Here is a 26,098-nt window from a genome sequence, read left to right on the forward strand (position 1 = left end):
CGCGCTGTACTAGCTGTGAAAAACGTGTTTAAATTTTGCACGAAATCAAAGAATTGAACAGCTGATGGACAAGAGTTTGCAGCTGCCTTTCCCACTAAATTCAGAGAATGACCACAAGGTACGAAACCAACAACGCCGATAAATGATTTTTCTTCAAAATAAGAGCCTGCATCCCCTTATTTTCACCAGTCATTTTTGCAGCATTGTCATATGACTGGCCACGTCAATCCATGATATCTATTTGATGGTCACCTAAAAATTTAATTAGAGCGTTTGCTGTAAAAAGGTTAAAAACCTTTCTTTTGGCATCGATCCTTCATATATCGAACAAATATAGTTAGTTGATCGATGTGAGCTTCGTCGGGAGTAGAGCCCACTCTTTCAAATGGGTTACCAGGATTGTTTCATACTCGGCTAGCAATTCCAAAATGCCCAGGAAATTTCCCTTTCTTGGTGAGCCAACAATTTCATTGTCACCTCCAAAGGCTATTTTAATGGTATTAACGATAATTCTCAGGATTTTTCGCCAATGCTCGATTTGTTGAGCCTCTTGCATAGCTAGATTTTGATCGATGCGTCCTGTGACTTTTCCCCGTTGCACTCCAAAGCGAAAGATGTTTACTTGTTGGAATTTGAAGTTTCTATTGAGGGGGCCCCCGTTTGTGGAGCTTCCACCCCTCAATCCGGTCCTGCATTTATGTATGAGATTAATCTTATTTTTAAGTTAGACAAACTTTTGCAAATGAAGAACCTGCATAAATGTAGAACATGCCAAATAATATTAAAGAAAAATAAAAGATAAAATAAAATGTATTCTTATTATATTTCGCAAGATATTAAAGGAATGGAATAAATATTGCTGTACACTAGTTTTAATTGATTTTTATGTTTCACATAATTATCTAAAACAAAATCTTTTATCTTGAAAATAATTAAATGTACTACACATGAATATTTTTTAAACTCTATCAATTAACTTAATGTTCAAATTATATTTCATCCGTTTTATTTAGTTTCTCTTCGAGCTCCCTTGCCTCAATTGCAAATGAAGAATGTCTTGAATATATTGAACCAGAGCTAAGAACAATTTTGGTATTATTTGAGAATTCTATTACAACTTGGAATTCCTCTTTGAGAGCATCTTTAAAAGGAACCTTTAAATATGAAATAAACAAAAATATATTAAAGTTATATATTTAAATGCTTTTTTTTTTATTTACTCTATGGCGCCGTGCTTTTCTAAAAACAAAGAAAAGCCAATCAACAATACTACACACTGCCGCTACGAGACTTCCCACCAGCAGGACAAAATATATTCCACCAACATTGGGCATCCCTAATTTAGCTGCTTCACTCGTTTCCTTTTTCTTTTGTAACAGCATAATTAATATTGCCACTATTACTATTCGTCTAATTTAATTCCATTTTACTTACTGTACAACCAGCTGTCCCCACTTCATTCCACCATTTTGATTTCATTTTCGACAGAACTCCAGATTCTTGAAGTTGCAATAGAGCGTTATTTAATTTATCACGATAAGGCCAATCTATTAAATTTAAATTATAAAATTGATTTTGATCTGATCAACTATGATAAGACAAGTCTGTCTTGTATATGGTGTTCAAGCTCACTCTTTCTCATCGCCACACCATAACTTTTTTCATCTAATAACTTTCCGACTTGTGTAAGATTACAATTCCTTGCAACATTGTATTCGATTGTTGTTGATTCCATCAAAAATGCATAGTTTTCAGAAAGAACTTTTGCAACTCCTTCATCATTGGTACTAGTCAGGAATTGTGCGTTTTTAGTCATATACTTGTTCATCTTCTTATAAGTTTCTTCTTCGGAGTACTTAAATATTAAATCATATGTTAAAACAGTTATTCCTTGGCTTGAGGTAATTTTGAAATATTCTTATATTTTATTCTTCCATAGGTCGAGATATTTGACATACTCACCTGAAAAAAGTTTCTTGTGCTACCCTTTCTTTTAGCTCCATATTTGACACCACCCTTCTCCAATGCCAAATCAGTAACGTCATCAATGAGGCTTATTGGTGTTTCGATTGTTAAACAAGCTGCCAAATTTGCTGTATAAGACGAAACCACAATTAATGTGAAAAGCCATAATACACAAGCCACTAGTCTCGTTGACAAAGCCCTGTGATGATTTAAACAAATATTTAAGTATTTATATTTTTGCCAGAAACCAAACAGAAAAAAGTGAAGAGGCAAATTAAAACATTCAAGTTTTTCGCATCAGCTCTTTTGTTTTGCCCATAAAAACTACTTACTTCGGTGCAATCTCCGATCCTTGCTGCAACAATGACCCCGTTGTAAACCAAAGTGAATTTCCTAAAGTCAATTGGTTTTCTAATTCCGTTGGTTCCTCTATACATGGATAAGGGTTTTCCCACTCATAAGGCGATATTCGCCCAAGAATAAATAAACTTAATGATACACCAAAATAAGCAATTCCCAAATATACCCATACTTCGCCTGAAAATGGGTCCATGAAGGAGAAAAGTTTTGGTGGATCTTTGCGGGGTTTTTTGTATAATATTGAAATTCCTATTTTAGGTGATAAAGCAGATAAATTGAAATAAAAAAAAATAGCTCGAAATCGGATCTACAAACCCAAATTCATAAATGGAATGGTGAAATCTACTCCAGCTTCACGCTCTGATGTAATTGTTAAATCAGTAACACCTAAATCAGCATTCTAAAAATGTAATTAAAAAACATAAAATAAACGTTATATTGAGAAATGGTAAAACCTTAAAAATAATTTGAAAATCCTTAAAGAAGATATATGCTATAAAAATATAAAATCAGTTAAGATTCTACTAAAATTGGCAAAACTACTTAAAACGCAGACCAAAAAGCTTCAAATTCGTTCGTTCACTTTATTAAAGTTTATTATTGTTTAGAATATTAACAATGAATTATGAAAGGACATTTCCTTTAGAAATAATAAGAGGACTTCTTCATAAGAACGATATTGATTTTATAGTAATAATTATTTTAATCTTCACAAAAACAGTTTAAGATTAATTTGGGATTGTCTCCATCTACCATTTTTATTATCTTATTATTTATTAATGATTTACCCAGTAAATATTTAATTCAAATTAAATATTTGTATGATTGACGTTGAATTGAAATAAAATTGAAAAAATATTGGTATTCCATATATAGTACAGTGAGAAATTGCCAACAAAACGATCCGCAGTAGCCAGATGTTTGTATTTAAAAATTGGTACAACTGAAAGAAGATCTGTCAGAATAATAATAAAACACACAAATAGAAGAAAGTTTTGTGAACAAATTGCTAACTAAAACTAATAAAATGGACAATTTTCAAGAAGAAATGTTAAGAAAACAAATGGAAATTGAGATTTTATAAAAAAAGTTAATTTAACAATTACTGCTTCAAGCAGAGGGTTTGTTCGTAGGCTACTACAATAACATGTGGTGTTGAAGGGAGTTTGAAGCTCGCCTCAATTCTTTACATAACGATTGATTCGCCTCGATTCCGGTCGGGGATCGGAGTCGAGTCAAAATTTGCGAAGAAAAACATGTGTGGAGGAGTTGGTTTTACAGATAATACGTTATGGTCTGTTTATTTCCATCGAAACACCATTTGCATGAAAGTGCTGTCAAACTTAATCATTTTTAAATTTTCTTGTGCGGAGGAAGCACCAAATATATTTATTTAATCTAAACTGAGATAAACCTTTGATGAAAACATAGCAAAACTTAATTATCTTTTCTATTGTTTTCTCTTGCAAAATAAGCCTAGTTAGTCCATTTTCACTTACAACACTTTATAATATCAACAGTAATAGATTGATTGGTTTACCCAATGGAAAACACACATGCTTCCAAATGCACAACTACTCAACGAACACAGCCATCGTGATACAAATGCAATATCAATCGTACCAACATTTGAGAACGAAATCACATAATATCCATTCGAGACTCGTATAAATATCAAAAACCCATCCATAGTAAGATTTCACTTTAACTTTTATCGGTGTTATTGATACTATTGATATTGTTTTTGTTTTTATTACAATAAATATTGAAAGAATTACTAATTTTATAAAGAAACTATCTTTTTACTTACTCCCACCATTATTTCGTGTACCATTCCTGTTGAAATATTAGATTTAGGATCGTAAAATCCGTAGTTATCATCACCATGAATTTTAAAAGTAAAATTAAATCCCAGCTTTTCAGCCAATTCCCGAATTAATTCGACACCAAATCCTTCATAGCGATCATTTCCATTTAATTTATCGGTTGATTGCTTCAGCATTGCATAAGGTGCATTCTTAAAGAAAATATAATATAATTGATTGGATTGGGATTAAAGTAAATTAAATCTTGATTTGTAAAGTATTAAGGCTAGATTTTCGGTTGATTCCGATCTACTTATGTTAGAACGGGGCTTACACACAAAATTTTGTCAGCCACCGATAGTAAAATGAATGAAAAAAAAATGAATGTAGCTCTGAGTGTTAAGTGTTTCGGATATAAGTTTTCTGCCTCATATCTTTAGAAAATGGATATTTTGAAGTATTAGCCCAATTCTTTGTAAGAATGTGGTTTTATTATTTGCTATGCTCTCTTTACTGAGTTTTTGCAATCAATATAGAAACTGAAATATGTTTTATGTAGACAAATTTGAGAAACTTTACCAATGCCAGAAGAACTGTGAACGTTTTGTTTACTAATGTCAATTCTCCAGTATCCAAGATGACATTAGACGGAGCGTATCTATTAAAGCTAAGCTCTTTATATGAATGCCAGTGACCAACAGTTCCTAAGCCAGATGCTGTTAATTCGACAATTTCAAATGAATAATTTGCACGCCTGCGTCCATTAAAAAGTATTTTTCCTGTTAATCCTTCAACTTCACTCTGCAATAAATAATGTTAAGTAGATTACTCAGACAAACAGATTTGTATTTCTTTTTATTTTACCAAAGCCAAATAGTTAGCGAAAGTAAAACCATTATCCAAAACTTCTTTGTCACCACAATTCATTGAAGCCGATTTGAGTGCTGTTGACTTGGTACCTTCAGCAAAAAGTTTAACTGCGTCATAAAGCAATGCCATTTCAATTGTTATGGGACAAGAAACTATACAAAAAAGAATAGTTTTTATGCAAGACGTTTTTTTTTTAAATTCAACATACTGTTTCTTTCATTATCGTCTTCTGGATATCCCAAAGCTGTTATAAGTTGTTTAACTTCAGGGTTATCTGGTGAAAACATTCTTATACCTGTGATGTTCGCTTCACTATATTTAAATTCTTCCAAATCGAGAGTTTGCAGATCTAGATTACCAATTATGTATTTGTAGTCTTCGGTTATCATTCCAGTTTGTTGAGCCTTTAATAGAAAAATGAAATTATATATGATAGTCAAATGGTACTACAGAAGACACTATCCCAACAAAGTTACTCAATGTTAAAATTGCCAGATGTTTAGCCATAGGAATAAGCATTGCAATGTGAATATGGTTTGTCGACACTGTACTGCATTTGTAAAATGCGCTCAAATTTCTTCGAAATTAGAAATCAAATTGGAAATCGAAACATATCGAAACCACATGAATTACGCTAGAGCAACCCAGTCTATCAAACAAATCAACAAATTTTCCCTTTGAGTGTCCATCCTGCTCTTCCAACAGGCAAACATAAAAATAAAGCTAGAAGTCATCTTTAATATAGACTCCTACAGAACCAGAAGCTCAACAACAACATTATAGTAACAAAAATGAGTAGTGTAACTATAAACAAAATGATTTATTTTCTCGAAATAAACTAATGTCATTACTTAATGAAATGATGCCAAAACTTAGTCTATGTAAATTAAAAGCTAACTAATTTGATGTTACAACTATGTTAGAATAAAAAACAAGCAAAATGTTTAATAGAAACCGCAAGATGCGTTCATGTTTTAAGCCTGAAATGAATTTGATAGTGGCACCAGTCGTGGAACTACTGAATGGCAAATTCTTAAGGTAATATTTTGAATGATGTTATGATTACACAGAATATTAACCATTTAATAGCCCTGTGAACCCTACACATATACCAACTAACCGATCAGTTTAGGATTTCATTCTTACAAACAAAAATTAAATTTTTACTCAACCTATAATATCACAATTTTAAGCTCAAATCTTGTACCAGTGCAGCGATCATTTACAGGCACAACTTCTATGTTTAATTATAAAAATATGTAAATTCTCAGCTGCTAATTTTAATCAGCGTGTTTTAAATAATATTGATACATAAAGTTTAGCGTTAAATGAAATTAATCAAACTTATCGAATTGATGTGTACTTACAAAACTTTATCGACGTTATTAATGACGCAGTTTATAAATCTGTTCCTCAAAGAATTATTACGAACAACTCAGAAATTGCTTTAACCAACAACATTTTAGAAACACAACTGGAAGATGTTGAATAAGATACAGGCAGATCTTCAATAGTGATATGGTTTTAAAATCAAAGAAGCAAATTAAAAATGAAATCCTTGTCCATAGAAATAAGAGATGGAATTAATTGCTTTCTTCCTTTAAAAAGGGGTCCAAACAATTTTGGAAAGTAAGTAAAATTATCTTTAAAAAGCACTCTAACATTCTAGCGCTTTATAATGGTGATGTTAAATTTTACAACAGAGATGCGAAATTGAATTTATTCCCGTATTGCTTTCATGAAAACAATTTAATTGATGCTGATGATGATGAGTGATGATCCAACAATTTCACAGTGAAAGAGTCAATTAATGAAATAGATAAAGCAGAATCACATCTTAAAAGTAGGTACCTTACAACAACTACTCAAGTCCGAGGCATAATAAGAACAACCAAAACTAATAAAGATACGAAACAAATGTCTTAAGGAACTTCAAAGGTAGGGGTTGATTCTTTAAACGATTTTATTAAAGGACTGCTTAACTTTGATTACCTATTTAACAATTTAAAAAAAGCAAAAATAGTTGCCATACTAAAACCTGGGACACCTAAAACAAACCCATTTAGCTCTCGACCTATTAATTTGCTTAGCAATATATGCAAGATTTTAGAAAAAATAGTTAAACCATATAACACAATATCAAGTACTGCCAAAACAACAATTTGGCTTTGAATCGGACATAGCGCAAATATCAAGCTATTAGATTCAAAAATCAATAAACGCGGGTAGATATAGCGCCGCCCGCGCCGCCCTGCTGGAACCACATGTATGTCGTCTAGATCCATATGGTTATGTAGTGCTCTCTATTGACGGTGCCTGCCTCACTAACGTCTTTTTAAAAAAAATACGGACCAATCACTCAGCCCGGCCCAAAATCCACACCAATCGATTACTTTTTGAGGATGCATTATAACCTTCATCTTTTTGGTGAACCTCGCATGGGTTGGTGTCGCCCATATGCAGCATTGTTGCTTGTCAACACAGCCATTCATTTAAAAATGCGCCGCCTCACTAAAGATGATTTTTCGCACACAATTGGGATCGTCTTCCAAACGATTCGAAACCCAGTCAGTGCAGCGAAACGAACAAATGGAGTTACCTATGGTCATGATCCTTGAACTCCTAGTTGGATCTTGTACGGGTGGGTGTAGGCCCAAGCCCGGAAGCAAAATTCGCCAAGTTGAAGTCTGCGAAATGCTGAGTTCTTGTGCACGGCGAGGAACAGAATGATTCGGGTTCCGTTGTACACCAAAGTCTACCGGCGCCAATTTAAAAACCCTATGCAAGGCTTGGCTTCGAAAATGCCTTTGACACTGTGTGGTATGAAAAAATTTAGATTTCTTCTATTCTTAATCAAAATCATATAAAGTTTTTTGAATCACCGACTTTTTTCTGTATTTATTAAAATCGTAATTCAGAATATTTAGAATTCCTTTTAATTTCGTTTAAGGATCAGTTTTTGGTTTTTATCCTCTTCAATATTTTTGTGTCAGATTCACATGTAATAATACACATTGAACAATGTTTTCAGATGATACAATATACTCAATGGCGGATCCAGAGGGAGGGTCGTAGGGTCATGACCACCCCCTGGAAGATAATTTATATGTATTTTTCGAAGAATTTCCTTCAATTAATAACTATTCGTATTGAGTCAATGGATTATGACCACTACTACTCGTATATTTTGAATTATTTATTTTTTGTATATGAAACCAAAATTTGTATTTTACTTTCTAAACTTTGTTGCAAAAAGTACCACTTTTAATTGAGGGCTTGACCAAGAACATAATATGAATCTGTCATTCAGCTGAATTCCAAAAACTTAGCACAAATTAATCAAATTTTGACCAATGAACGATCCAGTGGAAAGGGGGTCATATGAGCCATAAAGATTTTGCAGTTAAGTTTTGTAAGTAAAGATTTTTTAGTTATTTAACGACGTTCACCGAAAAGTTGTTTGTTGTCAAAAACATTTAAGATTTTTGTAACTTGAGTAATGCTTCAAATTATTTTCATAAAATGTCTTTCCGAGAAAAAGAGCAAAGGTTCAGGTTTTTAAGAAGAAACTTTGAATAAAAGATTTTCAATTTTATATAAAGATATTTACTTGTGATAAATACCAACTATGTATGTATATGCAAGTATTGCATTCGTAGAAAATTTCGAATCAAACATGACATTACGATGTTAGAAAAGTAAAAAAAGTGGATCCGCCATTCCTTTCATCTGTCTGTCTGTCTGGCCCCTAAAGCATAAACCACTGGGCCGATTGAACCTAAACTGATTAGCTTAAGGCGTATTTTTTCATGTTTTAATACTAAAAATAACAGCAGTCCCCATACAAATTTGTTGGTGTAAATTTAAAGATTCGATTTTTTTCAGAAATGAACCGATAGATTTTTTTAGAACTTATTTTTTCTTCATTTGGCTTCTTTTTACAAGAAAAACATATTTTTGTATTCTTCCAGAAGGGAACTTCTCATAAAGCCGTTATTTTGTTTTCTAATTTTCTCAAGAACTTAATCAGATTTCAATAATCTTGTCTTTCAATGCAAGCTCTTGTCGATGGTCAAATTTACAAATTGATTATGATTTTTGATGATCGAAAATGTCATTATTTTTTTCAATGGTATTTAAATTTTTGAGAACATTTTTTTTTGCAGATAATTCATCCGGGCAATATATTTCTTTCAAAATTGATTTTCTGTTGAATACAACTTTTAAGGTCGTAACAAATTAAATAAATCTATACAATTTGAAGGGAATTTGCTTAAGATGTTCTAGACCTGATATCTTAACACAAATTTCAAGAATATAAATGTCCCAAAAACAGAAGAAGGGACACATTTTGGTTAAACTAATGGCTAATTGAAAAACATAATGCACGTTTCATATCAATTAATATAAAAGCTTTGAATCTCTTGAGAACTGAAGTGAAAAGAGATTCTGAAACGTGTAATTTTTGACTGCCAGACAAAAGTTTCTTCCTAGCTTATTTGTTTACCGTAGTTTGTTTTTATTTTATATTCAGAGAAATTATGTACTTAAATATACTTATTAAATTCAAGAACCAAACATTTTTCTCTCTACAATTTTTAAGTTATGTCTACTTTTTTAAGATGAAGCATCAGCTCTTATCTACGAGTAAGCAGACTAGAAGCGATAGTAATAATAGACTCCCGAAAATTGAGTATTTTAAGCATTAATATAAATGGTAACAAAAAATAATATATATTTTTTTGGAAGAAAGCAAAGTTTCAAAACAATTACGTAAATTTCTCCATGAAAGCAAAAAAAAACCTCTAAACTATTGTGTTTTGCTCTTAAATATTACATATTTAGAAAACTGTTAGAATCTTGGAATGCTTTCATATATAGAAAGTCCACTAAATTAAATAGTTAGACTTTTCCTTACTGGACAATAGCGTTCTGAAATAATAATTTTTAGCCATTGAAATTTGTACATTTAAGGTTAAGATGCACATTATGTTATTTATGTTTATGTTAGCCTTTTTTAAAGAACATTTTAAAGTGGTAAGTAAAAACTTATCTATCTGTTAAGTGCGTGACCCCCACTTGATTAAAAATCTGGATCCGCCCTTGAATATACTCTACGAGTACACTCTGTAAATTCTTCATTGCAAACATTATTTCAAGATATTGAAAACTATCTTGAGAAATGGAAAATTAAAGCCAATGCTACTAAGTCTCAACCCGTAGCTTCTTTACACGTCACAGGAAAAATTGTTATTTACCATCATCATCAATCCAATGTTGATATTTTGGTATCAATCATACAATCATACTGCAGTTACTATTAACACAATTTATTGGTCGAAGTTCAAAGATTAGTACAGAAAACAAACTAATGTTGTGTAAAACAATCATTCCACCTATCATATTGGAAGGTGTCCCTGTCTGGTACGATTGCACTGATACAAGATGGAGTATTTAAAATAATTCTTAAATTAATTAAACTATTTTCAACATTTAAAAATTACATGAAAAAACTAATATCAAACTTGGTCCTAGCCTTTTTTTAAATTATGTATCAGATTGTACGTATAAACGCCAATTCTCATACAACACTCTTATAAAAGACCTATGTTCAATTTAGATTATTTAAGTTTTACATATGAGCTTTGTTTTTTTTAGAAATTTCCCTTGATTTAATATTAATAGTAAAATAATAATTCTGACCTGCGTTAAAAGATCTGGAATGGTGTCCATTGAACCAACTAAAACGATCAAATTATCCTGCGACTTTCGAATTTTCCGTAGCACACCTCTATAATCCCCGTTTGGTTCCAAACCATATCGACGAACTGATATAAAAGGTCCTTCGTCTGTAGCATACAACTCCATTAACTCATTTAATATTGGAAGATATTCTCCTAAAAATACGTAGAAATTAATATTTATTTAATTTTTTAAAAAATTCGCTACTCTTCGGCTTCGAACCTGATTCATAAAGAAACGTAAAACTCTTCCATTCATAGACTTTTATAAGATCGTATAAACATTTAGCCATGTCGTTTGGTAGAGGGTGTAAATTGATAACAGGTTTGTTTGGATCAAACTCCTTGTGCGAGTAAAGGTATGGAACTTCCTTTGAATCGCACACGCTCATCATATGCAAAGCGGAGCTTTTTGCTGTTGTTCCGAAAACTCCGCCAATTCCATCCTTAAAAAACAAATCAACTTCAGTTTGTTTAAAAATATAAAATTTAAAATACTTTGTTTTACCTGCATCATATCGCATAGTTTTTGGGATGCTTCGAATGCATTTCCAAAACCCACCTCAGCTTGGGTGGCTAGAAGAGGAGTATTAAGTTCAAGATTTGCCCTTGCTATTGAACTTTCAAAAATGATTGACATCTCAGCGACATTTTTGTCCATAATCAAACCTGATGGCAAATCAAATTTCTTATAAGTAGTTTCATTTAAAAAACATGTACCCAATCATTTTGATGATTTAAAATACACACGCGCCGAATATAAACGTCAACAAAAAACAAAAAAAATAATTGTCTCCCACAGACGAATGTTTATTTTTGGAACACTATAGATTTTAAAATTACCTTCTTAAATCTATATTAAGGAAATTCGGTAGACAAAAGTTGTCATAGTACAAACAAACGAAAAAATCACTATTTACCAATTCGAATACCGTCTGATGAATCTCTCAGATAATTTGAATAAGTCATGACCATGCAAAATGACGTCAGGAAAGTGACGATGAATGAAGACACTATTTGTATTTTCATTTCGAAAACCGAAATACTACAATTAGAAAAAATAAATGTGTTTTATATTGAATTCATAGTACAAATCTATTAATAAAATATAAATAAAATAATATAATATATAAGAAACAAACGATGCGCGATTTAAATCGATTGATCTTGTTCAGGAGACTAGAGGAAAACGACTGAGAAGTGTTTTGTTTACGGTCACATGGAAAGCTTGATTGGTACTTATGAAGTTTCCACAAGATGTTGGCCTAAATGCCAAAATTCCATTCACTAAAGAAAATGCCTATTACTCCTTCAAAAACTGTACACACACAAAAACACACAAACAAAAATAGCCACTCAAGAGACGCAGACAACAATGTTTCGGCATTTAAAAAAATGAGATTTTTAAAAGGTACGATTACAAAAAGACAAAAACATATCATCGCTAGACACAAAGATGTGGCTCCTGGATTGAAAAGATTTTTTGTGCAATTTAAATTTTTTGACTATTTCTTTGAATTTTACAAATAAAGAAAAAAACGTGTAGTCTTTTTTTAATAATTTAATTTCATTTTCATATAAAAAAATGTATTTTCAAAACTTAAGGTTTCTGCTTGATTTTAAGTTCTTCGTGTAATATAAATTACTATTGTACATTATTGAGGAAAATGTTTTAATTGGTTAAATCAATTCAAACATTTCATATATAATTAGTGTACACTTCATACAGTTAAATTATTTAACACAAAGTCCTCGAAATCAATGCAAAAAAAAAGAGGCTGGGATGCGAATTACGATGATAACCTCCCATCCCTAACCGTCTGTCGATTTGTGAAATGTTCAACAAAATATTGATAACATCATTTTGTGGGAGATCAACAAAGTCAAAATCATACTTTGTCCTGAAGTCGAAAACCATTCCTTAGGTTGTTGGTGTTTTTGTATGTTTTCATGGTTTGTAAAAAAAAGGTGTTAATTGAATTTTTCCAACCAATAATATTTTGCAAATAATAAAAAAAATTTGATTTCAAAATCTCAGGCCAAGGAGCACAACGCGCTGTAGCGCAAATTAAAGTAAAGTAAGTAAGTATCTAATAATTAAAAATTAGCTTAGATACTATCTTCATATAAAAATTAAAAACACCGTTATATTGAAATTACAAGTTTTCAATTCAACAACTTCTTTATTCAAAATAAACAATTTTTATTAAAAGAAACGAAAATTAAATTTATTTTAAAAAATTATTGTGAATTGTGCTTTCTTGGATGCATTTCGGCTAGTCTACTAGCCATCATCAGCAACACGACTGAGGGGGGAAGCTGCTGCAAAAATTAAATTGCACCTTAGATACGTTTTTTTTTACTAAAAGTCCACGAATTAATACTAAAACAACAAAAATAAACAATTTACAAGGTTTGTATTCACTATGACTCCGGAATAAGAAGATTGGGCCAAAAGAAGAAAAAATAGAAAGGGTTGGGGCTCTATAATCCCCTGTTAAGTGGGTTAATAATTTTGCATAAAAGTAAGTTCACGTTCAAAATTAAGGATTGAAAATCAATGGTAACACCTAATATAAAATTAAAATATAAATTTTGTCATAGATAGAAATTCATTCTAGCAGTAGCCATTAACAAAATTTGTATTTGTCTACAGTAGCATAAAACAATAATTTAATATCTAAATGTTAAAAACGACAGAACAATTTTGTATGTCAACATTTTAAAAGTCGTCAATAGAAAATATAAGATATTTTAAGATTGAACTTTTGTGCTGTTCCTTGTAGGAAAATATCTTTAAAAAATCAGTGATGATTTTGATGTAAGTTGCAATTTTGCTTTAAGTTTTCGAAGCATTTAATTCTACACCGTTTTTGATTCCCCATTGGTTAATTCTGTCAAGATCAATGAACTTATTAAACAGTGCCGCTGAAGTTTGTTATAATAGTTAGGATTATACCAAGAAAAATGTATCTCATCACACAAGATATGTACATTGCACATATATAAGAGACGTCTTAAAATCTGTAGGCTCGAAAGAATAATTGAGCTCATATTTTAAAACTTACAAATATACCTTTTTATTTGATATCAAGATATACGAGTAAATGATGATTTATTTTCCAACTGAAAAGCTTTACCTTAGAAAAACAAACAGAATTAAGTACGGAGTCCCATTCAATTATTCAAAAATTACTTTATTTTATGGAATAGGCCAATAAACAACAAAATAATAGAACTTTAAAAACAAAAGTTGCTTTCCGAAAGAAATAATAAATATAAAAACTGAATATTCAATATTTAAAATTAAAAAAAAAAACGTTTTAACTAGAAATTGTGGCAATACTGCCTTGCAAGAACAACTATCTATTTAACAATTTCCCATTGAAGAGAAAAAATCAAATTCATTTTTCATTCTAAACTTTGCGTTACTTTGACTTACCAAAATTATGTATAAACTTGGAGAATTTGTATTTTTATTTTTAATTTTTTGAACAGATTCTCCGGAGATGTTTTTAAGAGCGTAAATATATTAAGTTTAGAAAAGCTTTTCCATGCCACAACAAACAAAAATACTTTTCAGTTCTCCTTCTTCATCCAGTTTGAGTTGTAGCATATTTTAGTTTTCAAAAACTACATATTCATATTTAAAATAATTTTTTTCAATATTTTATTTATTATTATGCTAAAGAATTTGAATTAGATAAACGTATTCGTAACTTCAATATGAAACACTTAAATGTGTTTCCAATACTCGTTTTCAATGTTCTTTCATTAATTCAACAAACATTGGCATACGAGTATTCCTATTTTCCACCGATGGATTCCAATACTATCCAAATCGGTATATATTATTGTGTAGACATTAAAAAATATGTCGACTTTTGAGTAAATTACGATATGAAATAAATAAAAACATTTTATTTTATTGGAGCGTATACAAACATTTAAACAATAAATAATATTCTTCAGGTTTAATATCCGACCAGAGTGCACCAGAAATGGCTACAATTTTTGAAAGTGCTATTAAAACGGCAAATGTCGATTTAGAAATACCTCTTCGGGCCCTTACATCTGAAATTGTATATGGTAATTCATTTGAAGCTTACACAACTCTATGCGGCATGTTGGCGGTAAGATATTTGTACATATAGTTAGTTATTTTTGGTAAGATTAATATCAAATAAGTGTTTGTTTTAGTAGTACCCGTGGCATGATGGTTAGTGCGTTGGACTGTAATAGGTAGTTTAAGTTAGTTTTAAGTTTTATATTAAGGACCTTATTTAAGTAGTTTTTAAGCAAAAATAAAAAGGATATTGATATTAGTTTTTTTTAAATTTTCTAATTAATACAATAATATAAAAAATTGAATTGAAGTTAAAATAGATCTTAGGGCCGAAAGGCATTAGTAGTTAGTGTTATAGTTTAACTTAGAGTGTCTGTATGGGACCATTAAGTTAGTTGTAAGTTATGGATAATTAGGCTAGTTTTATGAATTTTTGTCTAGCTTTAAGATAGGTTAAGAATGAATTAATAAAAATGAATTAAAAAAAAAAAAAAAAAAGTGCGTTGGACTGTCATGCAAGGGGTCTTGGGTTCAATCCCTGCCTGTGCCACCTTAATTTAAAAAATTAATTTTCGGGGGTACTGTCTCTTGCGAGGAATTGACAATTCCTTCAAGAGTAATTCTTGTCATGAAAAAGTGCTTTCTCAAATTAGCCGTTCGGATTCGGCCTTCAAATTGAAGGTCCCTTCCATTCCTGACAACAGAGTTGTAAGTCAATAGGCCCTGGTTCACAACGGACTGTTGCGCCACCCAATTTATTTATAAGTGTTTGTTTTATAAAATGTCTTTTTTTGTTCAAGTTTTCTTGTGCAATATGCATTTTTAAAGCTTTTTACGCTCTTTATGTCCTTGTGGTTTCGAAGTGTTATGCTTTTATTTGATATTTGAAAATTGACAAGAAAAGTAAAATACAACAGGTCCCCCAAGTGTGGGCTTAAGTCTTTGAAAATATATTTTGCTCTTTACAATGACATATATAAGTATTCTAAAAACACCAAATAAAATATGATACTGAATCTTATGAGCATTATGCGTCTGTGTTTCGATTTAAAGTATAAATGATAGTTTATCTGCACAATTTCTATCTTAAGTTAAAAGAAAAGAGAGGCTTTAATGCTCTTTTTTATAAATAAAATAAAATACAAACATAAATTAATAATTTGGATGGAGCAACAGGACTTACAACTCTCAACCACTCCTGTGTGCGAGTAATGTTATGAAGGGTCACATAGTTTTTTAACCGAAACTGAACGGTTTATTTGTAAAGCTTAAAGAATAACACTTAGAGGGTTTGTCAATTCCTCGCTAGAGGCAGTACCCGTGAGGAAAACTTTAGATTGCACAGGTAAGGATTGAACCCAGAACCTCTGGCATGACAGTTCAACACATTAACCATCACGACACGTCATTAAAACTTTTTTTAATTAACGCCACTAAAAGGGTCTTGTATACATTTAATAAGCCAAAGACACGGTGTGAGCATAAGGACAAAAGGAGAGAGGGCGTTTCAAGAGATTCCACATTCCCGTGGCCATACCTAAAACCGCTAGTATTACGTATAAATTTACGACGATGTTGGACTGACGTAATCGAGTTGATAACGTCTATGTCACCAGTTATTTTAAAAACTTTTCTTTGAAAACTGTCTCAGAGGCTTAAATAACGGGTGCACTAGCCCAGAGATCAGAGTTATTTTCAAGTTTTGGACGCTCATGGGCTTTTTAGATTGTAGCCAGGTCAGGAGGAGAGAAAAATTTGTTGCATCATCGTCTCAAAAGAGATGGTTGATGATCGTTTTAAATTCCGAGGATATCGATATTTTCAGCCACTCATAATATAATGACAAGGAGGGCACACTACCATTTATATTATGGGTTTCAGACTTGAATCTTTCCAAAGGAACTTCTATTGCACAGTTCATAAGAAAATTTCTACCAAAAATAATAAGAGCAATAAAAGCAATAAGAGAACAAGATGCCAGACTTTATCAAATGCTTTTGACATATCAAGTGCAATAATCTTACTTTCTCCAAGACGATGTAAGAAATTGTTCCTTTGTTCGGTGAGATGAACCATGAGATCACCAGAAGACCTTTCGTTCCAAAAGATATCTTTTAAGCTTAAAAAACTATCAGCGTTTCCATGACCTAAGAAAGAAGCTACCTTAAGGCTATCGATTGATAATTTGTGGGAGAAAAAATTCGCCTTTTTTGGGACCAGCTGAACAAATGCTATTTTCCAACTTATCGGAACTAGCCTAGAAGAATAGGATAGATGGAAAAGGTTAAGCTTATGTTAAGGATGAAGAACACATCTTTAGACTAAATAAATAAATTAGGTGGCGCAACAGTCCATGAAGAACCAGGGCCGAATGATTTACAACTCTCAAAAATTTCTGTGTGCGAGTAATGTTGTCAGAGATGAAAGGGACCTACAGTTTATATGCCGAATCCGAACGGATAATTTGAAAAACCACTTTTTCATGACAAGAATTACTCTTGGAGGATTTGTCAATTCCTCGCAAGAGGCAGTACTCGTGAACCTAAGACCCCTTACATGACAGTCCAACGCACTAACAATCACGGTACGGGTACTACATCTTTAGACTAATAGCGGGAATACTATCCGGACCAGCCGATTTATGAATATTGAGATTTCCTAGAACTTTCGCCATAGTTTGAGTACAAGAAAAGATTGGTCCCATAGAATCATTGACGCTTTCAAGAATTGGAGAACTAATGACATTATAAGATAAGGTGGAATTTTTGGCGAACTGTCTGACAAAGAAGTAAGCTTTTTTAAAAGAGCTTAGAGAAGCCACGACTAATTGTGAAATCGCCCGTAATAACAGTGTAAAGATACAGGGAGACAATTTCTTGGATGGAGTCAGACAGAGCATCAAATTCCTGAGAAGTCAAAACTACTTGGGTTTCAATCAGTGCCAAAACAGATTGCCTGTTAAAAGCAGCGGGGATGAACACGGGCAGAAAATTGGATTGCAGCTCATGAATATTGATAAAGTCTTGTTTGAAATTACCAGTCATTACAATACATACAAATAAAAAACCTAAATCAAAACAGACATGAATTTTTTGAAGCCTCGACTATTAGTTACCTCGAAAAAAATGTATTTGTTACAAAGTATTAAAATTTATTATTTTAAATTTTACTTCGTGGTTTTCGTAAATCTATGATTTTTACAAAAGTAAAACATTCACGAATGTGAATGTGACAACTTTTCACTTATCGAAATCTGATAAAACTGATTTCAGATTTGTCCCATAGACCATTCATTTAATTAAATTCAATAACAACTTTTATTTTGTTTTTATTTTTTTAGAGAGGAATCGGTGGAGTTTTTGGACCTTCAGCAAAGAATTCCGCTTTGCATTTGCTTAATACTTGTGATCGTAAAGAGATTCCATATATTTACTCTTTTATGAATACTGGCCCTGAAAAACCCATGATTAACTTGCATCCTCAAGCTGCAGATATTGCCAAAGTTATACACGATATTATAGATGCGTACACTTGGACAAGCTTTACGTTCCTCTACGAATCTGGTAATAATGAGTTTATCAAAATTGAACAAAATAATTGTCACGAAAATTTGTTTTCTCTCTCTTAAAGGGGAATATCTCCCAATACTAAATGAGCTAATGGAATTGTATAAGCTCGGAGGTCCTTTTATAACAGTTCGACGGTATGATTTGCAATTAAATGGGAATTATCGAGCTGTATTACGAAGAGTGCGAAAATCAGATGATAGTAATGTTGTCATTGTAGGGTCAACCCAATCGCTTCCAGAAGTTCTGAGACAGGTAAGAGAGAAATTTTTGTATCTTTTGATAACATTTGATAATTTTATTTGCACGAAATCAGGCAAAACAAGTTGGCATTATCACAGAGGATTATAACTACATTATTGGAAACTTGGATCTGCAGACTATCGATCTGGAGGAATTCAGACATAGCGAAGCAAACATAACAAGCTTTCGTATGTTTTCTCCAGATCAGCCGGAAATTAGATTACTTATTCAAGAATTAGGATATCCAGAAGATGACAATGACAGAAATAGTGAGTATTCATTTTCTTTGTATTCACCCCAGGAAATTTTGATTCAGTGACAGAAATTTTGTTCAACTTAATGAAGACTTCACTCCGGGCTCTGATGGTCTTCCTGCCATTCTTCTAAAATATGGGAACATTTCTTAAAATATGGGAAACATCTTTTATAACTTCAATTCACAAAAATGGGCCCAAAAGTGGAGGTGATAAACTATCGAAAAATAGATCTACGACCACAAAACTTGTAGAGTTCGTTTCATTCACTCGAAGAACCTTAGCAAACAAGAATAAAGGTGGTATGGTCTCCACAGACTTCAGCAAAGCGTTTAATAAAATTTCTTATAATCTTATAATCTTCAAACTTTCCTCCTTAGGTTTTGAATCCCTTTTCCTGAAATAGATTACTTCTTACGTTGAATATTTTGAATATCATGTCCGACTTAAATCCGCTCGTTCTAATCCTATTCTAGCCACTTCTGTTCCCCAAGGTAGTCATTTAAGCTCTCTTCTATTTATCCTTCCAATCAATGACACTGACACGGTCATTACGCTGATACTGATACTTAATTTTTCAAAATCATTGCAACTCATGAAGACGTACCTCTATTCAGATCTCGACAATTTTTCAACCTGGTGTACTAAAAATTGCTAAGAGCTCAACATTAGCAAATATCAGACAATGACCTTTTCGCTATAAAGCATTTAAGCAGCTGCCCGTGCGTCGGGATCTAGGAAAATGCGTCGCAGGCCCACCCGTCTCATAGTTATAAGTGTACAGTTAGTTTTTAATAGGGGGTTAAGCTCCCACTAAAATTAAATTTTGTAAGTATCGCTATAACAGACCTGCCAAAATATTCCAATAATTGGTTTTAATTACGAAAACCATTGATAGGCTATAACTGGCCCTGAGAATAATGAAAGTCAGTTAAATCTGCAATTGAAAAATTTAAAATGGATTTAGATAAAATGATGAGGAATTTAGATGATTTATATATTTATTGTGCTTTTGTTTAGTTACCTGTCCCATAACAATGGAAATGGCTTTACTTTACGACGCTGTCCAACTTTATGCTGAGGCATCAAAATCAGTTCAATTCCGAACAGTTCCTTTAAATTGCACAGACTCAAGTGTCTGGGATAAAGGTGCAACATATGAAAACTACTTGGCTATGGTAAGAAATTTTATATATTGTGATCCTTCATCTTGTTTATAAAAAGTTTCAACTTAGAGTGCCAGAGAAGGACTTACGGGAAATATATTTATAGAAGGCGGCATCCGAACTGACTTTAGTTTTGAAATAGTAGAGCTTACATCTTCGGGTATTGGTAAAGTTGGAACTTGGCACACAGAAAATGGACTAACTACAAGCCGTACTGCATCGTCCAATATCGTTGTTACTACCGGTGAATTGTCGTTGGTTAACAAAACTTTCACTGTTCTATTAGCACTGGTATATAATTGACATGAACCAATTTTTCAAGTAACAGAATAAAATCTTTTGTAAATGTTTTTAATTGACAGAATGCACCTCATGCCATGTTGAAACAGTCAACAGTTAAACTTTCCGGAAATAGTAGATATGAAGGATTTGGAGTTGATCTAATCAAGGAATTAGCAGAGAAGCTCGGATTTAATTTTACATTCAATATACACGTGGATGATAACTATGGATTTTATGATACCGTAACCAATGTTTCAACTGGGATGGTGCATGAAATTATGGAAGGGGTAAGACAATATAGTTAGATATATATCCAAAAATCTTCTTTAGGAAAAATAGACTAGGTTTCAGATGAATTGATTATATCTCATAGCTATGATCCTTCCAGGTTCTCAATTCTATTTCTTCAAAGTTCAAAACAATCTATTTAATAACAACGTTATTTTCTTGAGTCCTGTGATGATGATACAATGTGTTCACCTAACAACACTTTTGCGCTAAGAATTAATTAAGTTATCACTTCAGGACAATTATTAATTTTATTATGACAAGAAGGCCTTCAGATGTGTGACGAAGGCTCAGCAACAAGATACAAATAATTCGTAAAATTTGTCCCTTAAGACTTGAAGAAGGCGAAAATATGAAAGACCACATTCAAGCTATGGCGACACTTTTTCATTATATTAGGGGATCACGTGTCAGTCAATTGGACGATTGTAATGATACTTATTCGTTTAACCTTGGCGAGTTATTTGACAATCTCGTTATTGTACCTGAAACAAGAAATCAAACGGAATTGATTTCGAAACTAGTTGAAACATATTTGTTTGAAGAGGCAATACAAATACAGGTTTAAAGGTATAGAATAAGTATTCAAAGGAATCCACAAAATGTTTCTTTTGTAAAAAAGACATATGAAGAAAGAATGTTGCAAATATTTAGAATAGAAAATTAATCAGAAAAACGGAAAAATCAACACTGTTACAAACATATTGAGCCATAGATTTTATGAAGGCTGGATTATTGATTCGGGTGTTAATTTCGACTCAAGCCATTATGAGGAGATTATTGTGAGAAAATACGGTGAAGAAATCATTCTAAAATGACATGAACAAGGGACAATTAGTGAACGAATCCAAGATGTTCTTTATGTACCTGATCTTAAAGGAAACTTACTATCTGTAAAAGGATTTACATTGGGTTTAGCAAAAAAAAAAATGTGAACGATGTGAACAACAGCAAACCTGGAGAATAGATAGCAATAGTGGACTTCACTGATATTCTATCCAAACTAAGACTGAAATCAAGCAGTCCAATCCGCTGAACCCACAGAAAAGCTAGCTGTATTTAGAAATAGATGACACCAACCCGAAGTTGTCTACTAGCGGTCTGGTATGTCAATTAATGGCAGGTAAATATTCGACGGGTAAGGTGTTACAATTTGTTGCAAAGGATGGTGTATACTACTAAAATACCAAAGCTTATACTCCTCGGTAGAATGGGAGACCAAGCGGAAAACACGGTGTTAGCTGCTAAAAGTGAATTTACCATATGAGTTCTGGGGAAATGCAATCATGACGGCAAACTACAAACAAAATAGATAGATGACCAGTAAGAACCTCAAAATAGATAATCTTTATGTGTTCCAATCTAAAGCATCCGTTTATACTCCTTAAGAAAATTATACGATTGAGCTTAACTAAACATTTTTCAAAAAATGATCGGAAGACAGTGAATCAGGTGGCGCACACAGGTGGGTGAAGACTTCAACCAACTTGGCGTGCAAAACTGGAGACAGCTAGCGAGTGACCGAGCTGGCTGGAGACGCATGTTGGTTGAGGCCCAGGTCCGCCCCGGACTGTAGCGCGACCCTAAGTAAGTAAGTAAATCTCCAAGGATAATTGATCAAACTTCAGTTGAAGGCAGAAACAATTAATTGAATGACTTAATAATTAGATTGAAGCTGAAGCAAACAAGTCAGGTCGGAAGCTTGTTATAAAGTGATAAATACAAGGCGTTTTAATATTAGAAACAAAAGCTGCATCTCCCAGTCAAGTTGGCTGGGTATCTCTTTCAACAATTGAAGGCGAGTTCACAGGTGTGTATGAAAATTGTAATAAAGCAGTTTGGCTGAGGCATAGTTTGTGCGTAGGATTGTCATCCCATAGGTCTAGGGTTCAATCCCTGCCTGTGCCATCTAAAGTTTTTTGACGGGTACTGTCTCTCGCAAGGAATTGACAAATCCTCCAAGAGAAATTTTTGTCATGGAAAGTGTTTTCTCAAATAAGCCGTTCGGAATCGGCATTAAATTGTAGGTTCCCTTCACCCCTGACAATATTACTCCCAAACAGGAATGGTTAAGAATTGTAAATCACTAGGCCCTAGTTTTCAACGGATTGTTGCGCTACCTAAATTAAATTATCTTTTATTATTTTATTTCATTCTGAATAAAATCTTATTTTAATAACTACTTTTCTTTACTTTTAAGAGCTTCCAGAAATCTTAATGAAATTATAACCAATACTTTTAACTTTTCAACTTTAAGTTAAATTTTCATCTCTCTAAAAGTTCCGAGTGACGTAATTTTCGATGCATTTTGCCAAATAAAAAATTGCTTAAATAAATGAAATTTTAATTTTAGAGAGCTGATCTTGGAGTAACTGATCTAACTATTACATCTGAACGCGAGACTGGAGTTGACTTCACGATTCCATTCATGAATTTAGGTAAAGTATTGTTTATCTTTTTTTATGTTTTAAATTAAATTAATTTCAATTATATTTTTATTTACAGGAATTTCTATATTATTTCAAAAACCACGCAAGGATCCACCAAAACTTTTTTCTTTCATGGACCCATTTTCCAAGGAGGTTTGGATTTATTTGGGTCTTGCATATTTTGGTGTATCGCTTAGTTTATTTATTCTCGGGCGATTGGCTCCACCTGAGTGGGATAATCCTTTTCCATGTATTGAAGATCCAACGGAATTGGATAATCAATTAAGTTTAGGAAATTCCTTATGGTTTTCTACAGGGTCCCTACTGCAACAAGGTTCTGAAATCGCACCGAAGTAAGTTGAAAATAAGAGATTGTTGTTCATGGTGACCTTAAATTGTATACAAATGATTTCAGAGCTTTATCAACAAGAGTGTTAGCGTCATTTTTTTGGCTCTTTACAACTATTGTTGTTGCTATGTACACAGCTAATTTAGCAGCTTGTCTAACTGTTGAAACACCTACTAGTTTGATTGATAGTGTCAAGGACCTTGCAGATAGAAAAGGTGGTGTAAAATATGGGGCTAAAAGCAAGGGAAGCACAAGAAACTTTTTTAAGGTATAAATAGAATTATTGGTCTCAACTGAGTCTCAAAGTTTATATAATTCTCTTTCCAGAACTCTGAAGATCCTATTTACATTAAAATGAATGAGTATATGAATGCCCATCCGGAAGAATTGACTACGACCAACGATGAAGGTGTAAATAAAGTTCTCAGTGGTCACTACGCCTATTTAATGGAGTCTACGTCAATTGAGTACAATGTAGCAAGGATATGTAATTTGACACAAATTGGCAAATTATTAGACGAAAAGAGTTATGGCATTGCAATGAGGAAAAGTGGGGAAGCTACTACAAAACTATAATTTTATACCAACTTAAAATATGTATTTAATTTTGTATAGATTGGCCATATCGTGATAAGATTAACGACGCCCTTCTTGAGCTTCAAGAATCGGGATCTTTATCCAGAATGAAAAATAAATGGTGGAACGAAGTCGGAACTGGTGGTTGCACGGTAAAATTTTAAATTCCCTTTATTTAGTTTTGAGCTTAAATTAAACCAATTTATAAACCCTTGTTCTTTAGACCAAACAAGAACAATCGGAAGCCAATAAGCTGGGAATGCCTAATTTGGGTGGTGTATACTTTGTGCTTTTAGTTGGGAGTTTAGTAGCTGTTGCGTGTGGAATATTGGATTGGTTGTTTTTCGTCTTCAGGAAGGCAAGGCATTATCAGGTAATTAAACTACGTAAAAAGAAGGAACTTCTCTTTCATTTCTTAACTACAAAAATAAACATTGTTTTTACTTAACTAAAACCAGTCCAAATATATAAATCTAACTAAAGTTAATACAATTATTTTTTATTTGTATTAAGGTTCCCTTCAGCGAAGCACTTGTAGAAGAATTCAAGATAGTAGTCGATTTTTCAAGTGATACTAAAGTCGTTCATAGTACTGGTTCAATATACTCAAGGAACTCTTCTTCAACAATAGAGGCAAATGATTCTGAAGAAAGCAGTGACAACTAAGCCTGATTAAATATTATTTACCAAAGATTGTAAACGTTTTTATGTATTGTATTTAATGAAATCAAATATTACTAAGAAAAATAAATGTTACCTTCAACATTTTACGTTTCAATAAAATGTGTTTTGAAAAAAGACAATTTAAGGAGATTTTGACTTCCCTTCATATGAAAAAACAAAGATCAAGAACTCGGCTAAGATACCCATGCTTGTTGGTTTTAAGCCAACCTAGAAGCCGAAAAAAAAATCTTTTGGTGAATTAAAAAAAAAATGAAAAAATTACAAAATAAATAGAGATTACAGAAACGGTTTATTTTAATATGGCGCTTGTTACTCCACTGCCGGACTGGGTAAGGTTAGTTTAGGTTAAAGTGGCTCTATGTGATGGCGTAGGACACACTTAGCCAATTTAATGGCCCATTGTGGTACTAAACGAATCTGGAGGCTTTCTTCTAAGCTCAATGAAACCCGTAAAACTTATTATGACTGAGATAATAGAATTCTCCTGGAGATTCGCGGTGAATCGTTTTGGTAGCCAGTTTGCCATTTTTCAATTATTGCTTTCGCCTTCGCCTTCCTCGTTTTGAATTCGACCAATTAACGAATTCGAAGGCGAATCTAAAATGTCACAATGTTTGTTGGCGAGTTGGAATTCGACAGCTTGTTTTGAGGGATTCACAGGCGAAAGAGTGTTTATAATTATTCACTTTTCGATTTCGTGGATTCTTTCTTGATTGTAATTATATAAAAATGTAAGTTAACTCTATTTTAATTTATTTTAGTATACACCATAATTGATTCCGTTTTTAAAATTAAATTTTTTTTATTGAATAAATTTCAGAAACTTTCACAAATCCAATCAAAACAAAACAAGGGGAGAGTACGATAACCTAGGCGACACAGTTTAATGACGGATTTGTATATAACAGTTAAAAACAAGCATGTTTTACTTTGGGAGGGTGGGTCTATCTCAACCCGTTTAGGCAGTAGGGGCAATTTAAAAAAATATATACGTTAAATGGAAAACAATTATTTAATAATATTGGCAGTACTTACAACAAAGTTTTATACATTTTTTTAAAGCCAAAACATTTTTGTCTATTAGCTTGTTTTTAAATCAATTCAAAACTATGCATAGTTTTTGAAAAAAATTGTTTTAAACTCAAAATTTGTGCAAAAAAATTAAAAAACGGATTATAGTGTAATTTTTCAAAACTTTAAGATTATCTCCTACTGTTTTTTTTTAGAATTAATTGCTCTTATTTGTTTTTGATCAAAAACTGAAAAATAGTTGTTGAGAAAATTGAAAATCATATTTTAACCCTTACTTAAGTGTGGCTACATGCCAAATCTTGAATGAAGTATCCTTTTGTGTTGGATCTTCTGGTCTGTACGCCTGTGACATGAGAAGCATTGAAACATAACAAAAGTTTCTGAACACAATATTTAAAACAAAACAACTAGTATAACTAAAA

The 26,098-nt window shown here is 32.3% G+C and overlaps 2 protein-coding genes across 2 annotated transcripts; one reads left to right on the top strand and one right to left on the bottom strand.

The window, feature by feature from the left end:
• Positions 1-804: 804 nt before the first annotated feature.
• On the bottom strand, positions 805-11,913 carry LOC129939490 (glutamate receptor ionotropic, kainate 2-like). The gene is made up of 15 exons (XM_056047515.1): positions 11,662-11,913; positions 11,250-11,410; positions 10,965-11,187; positions 10,704-10,897; positions 5,209-5,404; positions 4,995-5,152; positions 4,710-4,931; positions 4,136-4,342; positions 2,641-2,725; positions 2,298-2,574; positions 1,963-2,164; positions 1,633-1,855; positions 1,435-1,547; positions 1,221-1,367; positions 805-1,154 (listed from the first exon to the last, which is right to left on the bottom strand). Exons 1-15 carry the CDS (start codon positions 11,768-11,770, stop codon positions 990-992), a joined length of 2,682 nt encoding a protein of 893 aa, XP_055903490.1. The 5' UTR covers positions 11,771-11,913; the 3' UTR covers positions 805-989.
• Positions 11,914-14,347: 2,434 nt separating this feature from the next.
• On the top strand, positions 14,348-24,717 carry LOC129942810 (glutamate receptor ionotropic, kainate 2-like). Its single transcript, XM_056051883.1, has 15 exons — positions 14,348-14,585; positions 14,714-14,874; positions 18,148-18,370; positions 18,438-18,628; positions 18,690-18,885; positions 19,891-20,048; positions 20,106-20,327; positions 20,399-20,605; positions 22,960-23,044; positions 23,112-23,388; positions 23,451-23,652; positions 23,712-23,934; positions 24,000-24,112; positions 24,184-24,333; positions 24,474-24,717. The coding sequence occupies exons 1-15, from the start codon at positions 14,468-14,470 to the stop codon at positions 24,624-24,626; spliced, it is 2,679 nt and encodes an 892-aa protein (XP_055907858.1). The 5' UTR covers positions 14,348-14,467; the 3' UTR covers positions 24,627-24,717.
• The last annotated feature ends 1,381 nt before the right edge of the window (positions 24,718-26,098 follow it).

This window comes from Eupeodes corollae, chromosome 1, assembly GCF_945859685.1.
Source record: "Eupeodes corollae chromosome 1, idEupCoro1.1, whole genome shotgun sequence".
NCBI lineage: Eukaryota > Metazoa > Arthropoda > Insecta > Diptera > Syrphidae > Eupeodes > Eupeodes corollae.

Excerpts from the sequence above, each read along its gene's own strand:
- LOC129942810 (XM_056051883.1), top strand. The coding sequence starts at position 14,468 with ATGAAACACTTAAATGTGTTTCCAATACTCGTTTTCAATGTTCTTTCA. Across the intron at positions 23,389-23,450 it reads GGTTCTGAAATCGCACCGAA|AGCTTTATCAACAAGAGTGT; the intron begins GTAAGTTGAAAA and ends AAATGATTTCAG. Across the intron at positions 24,334-24,473 it reads GGAAGGCAAGGCATTATCAG|GTTCCCTTCAGCGAAGCACT; the intron begins GTAATTAAACTA and ends ATTTGTATTAAG.
- LOC129939490 (XM_056047515.1), bottom strand. The coding sequence starts at position 11,770 with ATGAAAATACAAATAGTGTCTTCATTCATCGTCACTTTCCTGACGTCA. Across the intron at positions 11,411-11,661 it reads ATCAGACGGTATTCGAATTG|GTTTGATTATGGACAAAAAT; the intron begins GTAAATAGTGAT and ends ATTTGCCATCAG. Across the intron at positions 2,575-2,640 it reads CATTCCATTTATGAATTTGG|GAATTTCAATATTATACAAA; the intron begins GTTTGTAGATCC and ends CACCTAAAATAG.